This window comes from Quercus lobata, chromosome 3 (genome assembly GCF_001633185.2).
Source record: "Quercus lobata isolate SW786 chromosome 3, ValleyOak3.0 Primary Assembly, whole genome shotgun sequence".
NCBI lineage: Eukaryota > Viridiplantae > Streptophyta > Magnoliopsida > Fagales > Fagaceae > Quercus > Quercus lobata.
Genome location: NC_044906.1, coordinates 2,907,871 through 2,914,093, shown reverse-complemented (window position 1 = coordinate 2,914,093; position 6,223 = coordinate 2,907,871). Strand labels below are relative to the sequence as shown.

General features: G+C 35.1%; 1 protein-coding gene across 1 annotated transcript; it reads right to left on the bottom strand.

Annotated features, from left to right (window-relative positions):
- Positions 1-3,641: 3,641 nt before the first annotated feature.
- On the bottom strand, positions 3,642-5,051 carry LOC115979404 (histone H2AX). Its single transcript, XM_031101431.1, has 2 exons — positions 4,706-5,051; positions 3,642-3,998 (listed from the first exon to the last, which is right to left on the bottom strand). The coding sequence occupies exons 1-2, from the start codon at positions 4,916-4,918 to the stop codon at positions 3,777-3,779; spliced, it is 435 nt and encodes a 144-aa protein (XP_030957291.1). The 5' UTR covers positions 4,919-5,051; the 3' UTR covers positions 3,642-3,776.
- Between the last annotated feature and the right edge of the window lie 1,172 nt (positions 5,052-6,223).

The following is a 6,223-nucleotide window of genomic DNA, read 5'->3' as shown; positions in this document are numbered from 1 at the left end:
CCATTCTCAACCACACACAAGGATAATTATCATTATAATAAATATATCAAATATAAACAAATAAATATTGGCGCAGGGTATAAGTTTTGATATATGTTTTTTTCTTTTCTTTTGCCTTTTTAAATTTTGCCAAACTATTATTTAGTGGCTATGCAATCAGTATAGTTTCAATTTTGTCCCAATACTTTAAATCATGTCAGTTCCCTCCAATTTTTAAATCCAATTCGCTCTGTTCTTAATTTCGTCCCTTAACTTTCAAAATTAAGTGAATGGTGTTTTTCAACTTTTAAATCAAATAAATTATATTCATAAAGGGTGAATCATTTTTTTAAAATTGTGAGACAAATTTGACATAATTAATATAGAAAAATAAAATTGACACAATTGACAAAGACAAAATTGACACCATTAAATATAAGTAAATTACATTTTTAGTCCTTCAAATTTGGGATATGTTTAATTTTGGTCCTTCAAATTTTTTAAATTTAACAACTTTGTGATTCTATCAATTTTCCATCCATTTATTGCTTTTTATCCATATCTTACTTGCATTTTTGTTTAATTTTAGCCCCTTAAATATAAGGTTAATTCAATTTTTGTCTCTTAAATATGGGATCAGATCAAGTCTGGTTCCTTACATATTTTATGCCTTAGCATTCCACTAAACGTATAAATGGAAAAATAAATAGGAGGTATCCATTTCCATAAATTTCAGTTAGCATTTGGTTTTGCTCAGTGTTGTATACTTGACACTTGTATCATCAATCATCACAAAGCAAGAGACAATCACAACGGTAAATCAGTTGGATTTTACATTGATACAAAAGAGAATACAATCAATGTGAAAGAAATTACGGTAATATGAATCTTGTTGAGGTCCAAAATATCACAAGGAGTCAAGCCCGTAAAAGCAAGAAAGACCCAGCCCATGGAAATGAAAAAAAGGAAGAAGGCTTGGCCCCTTAAGATGAAAAAGGAGGAGCCTGGCCTATAAGAAGAAGAAAATAAGTCTTGGGCCTTGGATAAAGAGGCATGAAGGTGGCTTGGGCCAAGGGTGTATGGAAGCCATGATACCTAAGAAAGTCCAAAGGAACAAGTAGGATCTAGGCCAGGTTGCACAAGATCCGCCAGACTTAGAGAGCAAGTCCCCAAGGAGAGCTGGAGGACGCCAACCAGGATGTGGACAGCTTAGAATGTAGCACGCATACTTAAAAAAGGAGCACAAAGGACGAAGAAGGTCCTATCAACATTAGTTCCTCACGACTTAAAAGAGAGTGATAGAGACAGATGGTGATTTCGGGGTCAACACCTATTGAAGAAACCTAGGACCTTGGGCAAAGCAAAAGGTGAACTAAGAAGGAAGATGGCCAGGAGCCTTTTCGACTACACCATCAGCAAGAAGGAATCTGCTCCATTTTAGGGCAAGAAACAAATTGTGGGAAGTCAACATCAAGACTTCAAAACTTTAAGGTGTCCCTTTTAAGGCGTTGGATGAAGAACGAGAAGTTTTGACCTTAGAGGAGAATTTGGATTTACTTAGAAAGGATCTCCTACAAGAGGAAAGTCAGCAGGTGGGCTTTTGGCTATCAGTCCCTAGGATAGTGAAGTAAGAAAAGAAAGGGGAAATGACCAACCAAGAATGCTTCAGATAGAACATTGGTTCTGGTACCCAGAGCACTAAAGGGATGGATTGTTGATTTTGAAGAACCTTCAAATAGCACTATAAAAGGGGTGAAACCCAAGCTAAGGGTATTCATTCAGACATAAGCACTCAAGACACAAAGAAACACCAGAAAAGAGTCTTGAGCTTTCACTTGAGATAGACTGGGAAGAGTGAGGCATTGTAAGAGATCCTAAAGAAAACGCTTGAGGAGTCACTTAGATTCAAAAGAATTCAAACTTCATAAGTCTTGACAGCCCAAGCGGTGCTATTCAAGTCTATAATTTTTGAACTTTATTGAGCCTTGTGGAACATCCCAACAGAGCAAGACCTTATGTACTTAAACACTCAATATAATAAAATACGAATACCACTCTATTTGGAGGATCTTTGTCACTCTCTTTGCTTTGTATTTTATTTGTTATTCCTTAATTATTCACTCAACCAATATAGTACATTACACACACACACACACACACACATATATATATATATATATATATTTGTGTTGTAGGATTCATGTCTTGTGCACAAATTGGTTGCGGTAAGTCAAGTCCAGTCCAATCAACAATCAACCACCCACTCTTGTAGGCCCATGATCCCTTGTTATTATTAGGCCTAGGAACCATCAAAAAGTTGAACCCACAAATCTTCTTGCCAACTATCATTCTTTCTCGTCAGCTGCTACTAGGTTGTATATCTCTGATGCAGAGAATGATATAAAAGGATTAGCATTGCACTGGGTGCAAGTCACCCTCTCACAAAAATTTTTCACATTCACTTTTTAAACTTTTACTTTTTTACTCTTCTTTAACTTTTTTTAATCAATGGTTAAAATTGAAAGTTGCGTTTTACAACTATCAATCTCAACCATTGATAGTAATTGCATTAAGTGCAATACCTAGGTAAAGAGCTTAAGAGTTGAAAAATTAACAAAATGTATTCTAATGTAGTAGGTAGCTATCACAAATTGCAAAAGCATGCAAATTAGTAGTGGAATGGTTGGGAATGAAAATGCAAAATGGAACCACAACTAAAACGCAAGTCATTTTGTTATTTTGTTGATGAGGTTAATGACTGATAGACTGCATTTTGAGAAATGCAAGGCATAGCTTGCAAAGTTTTCATTAATTTGGTAGCTCTATCCATCCCTACCGGCATTCGGATTAATTGAACCATGAGGGGTTGTCAACTTAAATGGCCCAGCAGAAGATATTCTGGTTTAACAGGGGTTTCTAGTTTCTACTTTGTAGTCCTGAACTTGGAAGTTAACTACTCAAAGGACAAGCTTCTAGTCATGGCAAATTTCCAGTTGTAAGTGATTTGAAGTCATTTTTGCCTTAAGGCCCTTGTAAGCATAATGGTCGCAGAGAAATCTTTACCAGAGATATCCATTCCTACTTTATAAGTTATACACAAGTGTAGTTTTTGAAAACTAAGCTGTGCCATCTTAAGCACTGTTTATGCAAAAAGAATTTTAGGCCAAACGACTCAGTAATCAAAATCACAATGCATCATTAGTCAAACAATCACAATGCATGAAATACAATTGCCTTTATCTACCTTGCTCCCTCATAGGCTCATAGCTGCAACTTAAACCACCTCACCCACCAGCTCCGAAACAAATAAGGTTATCCATGGCCACAGGCACATTCGCAAGCAATTTTAGTCAAATGAACCCAATATGAAGATATCATCACACACGCATTTACACAATACATCTAAAAAAGCAGGCTCTTTCCCTTAATCTGAAACACAATTACCCAAAAAAAGCATATGAGGAAGCATGGTAGTGCATTACGAAGAACGCCAAAGCACAACAGAACCATCTTCACAGGCAATATAACTTTGTGGAGAAACCCAACGGCAAATTCCCCAACAAAACCATTCTATCACATAAATACCATCATCCAAAATCTCACCCTTCAATTTAATCTCATTAAAAAAAGACAAATATAAGAAAGCACATTGGACAAGCATGTAGAAGCAATAAGATTCATTTCATTAACAAGAAACATAGCATGGAAATTCAGTTGGCGCAAGTACAAAAACAGAAAAACACATATATGTTACAAACTACTAAAACAACCCCTATCTATATGAAGGCATTAGGATTCTAAAACTCCTGTGAAGCTGATCCAATATCGCCTTTTCCTTTGCCAACCTTCTTAGGCAGAAGGGTCTGGTGGATATTCGGCAACACTCCTCCATTGGCAATAGTTACAGAGCCCAGAAGCTTGCTCAGCTCCTCGTCGTTCCTCACTGCAAGCTGGATATGCCTAGGCACAATTCTATTCTTCTTGTTGTCCCTAGCTGCATTTCCAGCAAGCTCCAGTACCTGAATACACACACCAAAATCAAAGCCACATTAATAATCCAAACCCATTAAAAATAAGATAAATATTTTGGTAATGAAAGGAGATTGAAATGAATTATCCAAACCTTTTTTTTTTTTGTAAAAACGAGATTGATATAAAGCCAAAAAAAGGTTGATATCACTTCAGAAAACCCAAATACCTCATGTCCCCAATCATTTCAAAATTTCTTAAAAGCTTGAAAATTTATTGAATTGAATCCAGTTAATCAAGACAACACTTCCAATTCAAGAAAAGAAATCCTAAATTAATAAATGAATCCATGAAATCAAAACCCAAAAAATCCCCCAATTTCAGTCTTAAGAAATCAAGACCATGCAACGAAAAACCCAGAAATATCAAAACCCTAGTTTCAACCAAAACCCCACCAATTTGAAAACTTTGATCTCAAAAATCAACCACGCAAAAACAATCAAACCCAAAAAATACCGATTTCCGTCCAAAAAATCAAAACCCAATTACCCCAACATTTCAAAACACAAAACCCTAATTTTGAAAATGAAAATTCAAACAACATTCATCAAATCAAAACGAACCAAATTTATCATTGAAAAAAAAAAAAAAAAAAAAAACCCTAATTTCATTCCACCAATCAAAACCATACCCAAACCCCCAAAATCAAAAATTCACATCCCACAAAACACCAAAAAAAGCCAAAATGTTTAGTTACCTCAGCAGCGAGATATTCGAGCACGGCGGAGAGATAAACCGGAGCACCGGCACCAACACGCTCGGCGTACTTTCCGGCCTTGAGAAACCTAGCGATCCTACCAACTGGGAACTGAAGCCCGGCCTTCTGTGACCTCGAAACCGACTTCGACGCCTTCGGCTTTCCTCTTCCTCCTTTGGTCGAACCTCCTCCAGCTCCGCCCGTTGAACTCATATCTCTCTCTGTATCTTTCTCTCTCTAGAAATGAAAACCCTAGCTCTCTCTCTCTCTCTCTCTCTCTCTCTTGATTCACAGTGTGTGTGTTGCTTTGCTTTCTTTCTTTGTTTTCTCTCTCTCTCTTTGGTTTGGTTGCGTTTTGTGGTTGGAGAATATATAGGTGGGCAAGGTTTGAGCTTATTGGTGGATAGGTGGTTCACGCGGATCGCCAGCGTGGCAAGATTCGCGGCAAAGTGGGTGTCTTTTTTTTCTTTTCTTTCTTTTTTAATTATTTTTGGTTTGCGCGGGTTTTCAAAATTTTTTAATCCGTCCCTCAGTGAGGTTTGTACCAAAACGGCGACGTAATTTAACAAGTTAATTCATGACAGGATCGATTCAATGTAAAAATAAAGGTTGGTACTTCAGCAAAGCTATTGTTTAAGAGGATAATTACACTTTACACAACTTTAGAGTAAATTCAATTTTAAATTAATCAATTAAATATATTGGATTTTTTTATAAATCAATTTAAATAGAGCTGTTTATATAAAATAAAATTAAAATTAAATAAAGTTATTCTACAGACACAACAAATTATCAAAATACTTTTACAATTGTTAAAATGTCAATTTCTCATAAATCAAATTAAATTAAATTAAATAATAAAATATTAAATTGAGACTTATGAAAATTGAAAATAAGAGTGTCATGAAAATATTATGATATTTTTTTGTGTACCTAGTACCACATAAATAAATGCTAATAAATATAAGACGAATAAAGTGTAAAGTTATTTACTATTCATTATACAATGATTACAATCTATTTCCTTCAAATGTGACATTGATTTGGTTTTTTTTTTTTTTTTTTATAGTCACAAATGTGACATTAAATGGATGGTCGACTGCCAAATTGCCAATACTTTTATTTTTAAACTTAATTAAAATTTGAGTTTCTTTTCTTCTTTTTCCTAATTTTTATCTTTTATTTCAACCATTTATTTATTGAGATTATATTATTATGTGATGGTACTTTCTGGGGATAGACCTGGCGTCTTTAATTCTATGAAGACTCTTTTTTTTTTTCTTTTTCTTTTTTTTTTATGGGAACTATGAGACTCTTTTTATCTCAAGCAAATTGTACCACAAAATTACTGGATATATCATTAATAAAGCCAGGTTGCCACACCCTAAACGAGGATCCAAGCTCCAGCCCGGGATGAGATGAGTTCCTTTGGATAAATTCATTTCCATCTCTAAGATAAATGGAAATCTAAACAGATTCCATAGGGCCTTGGGAGTGGGCTTCGTTACAGCTTAAAAC

Excerpts from the sequence above, each read along its gene's own strand:
- LOC115979404 (XM_031101431.1), bottom strand. The coding sequence starts at position 4,918 with ATGAGTTCAACGGGCGGAGCTGGAGGAGGTTCGACCAAAGGAGGAAGA. Across the intron at positions 3,999-4,705 it reads TCGAATATCTCGCTGCTGAG|GTACTGGAGCTTGCTGGAAA; the intron begins GTAACTAAACAT and ends GTGTGTATTCAG.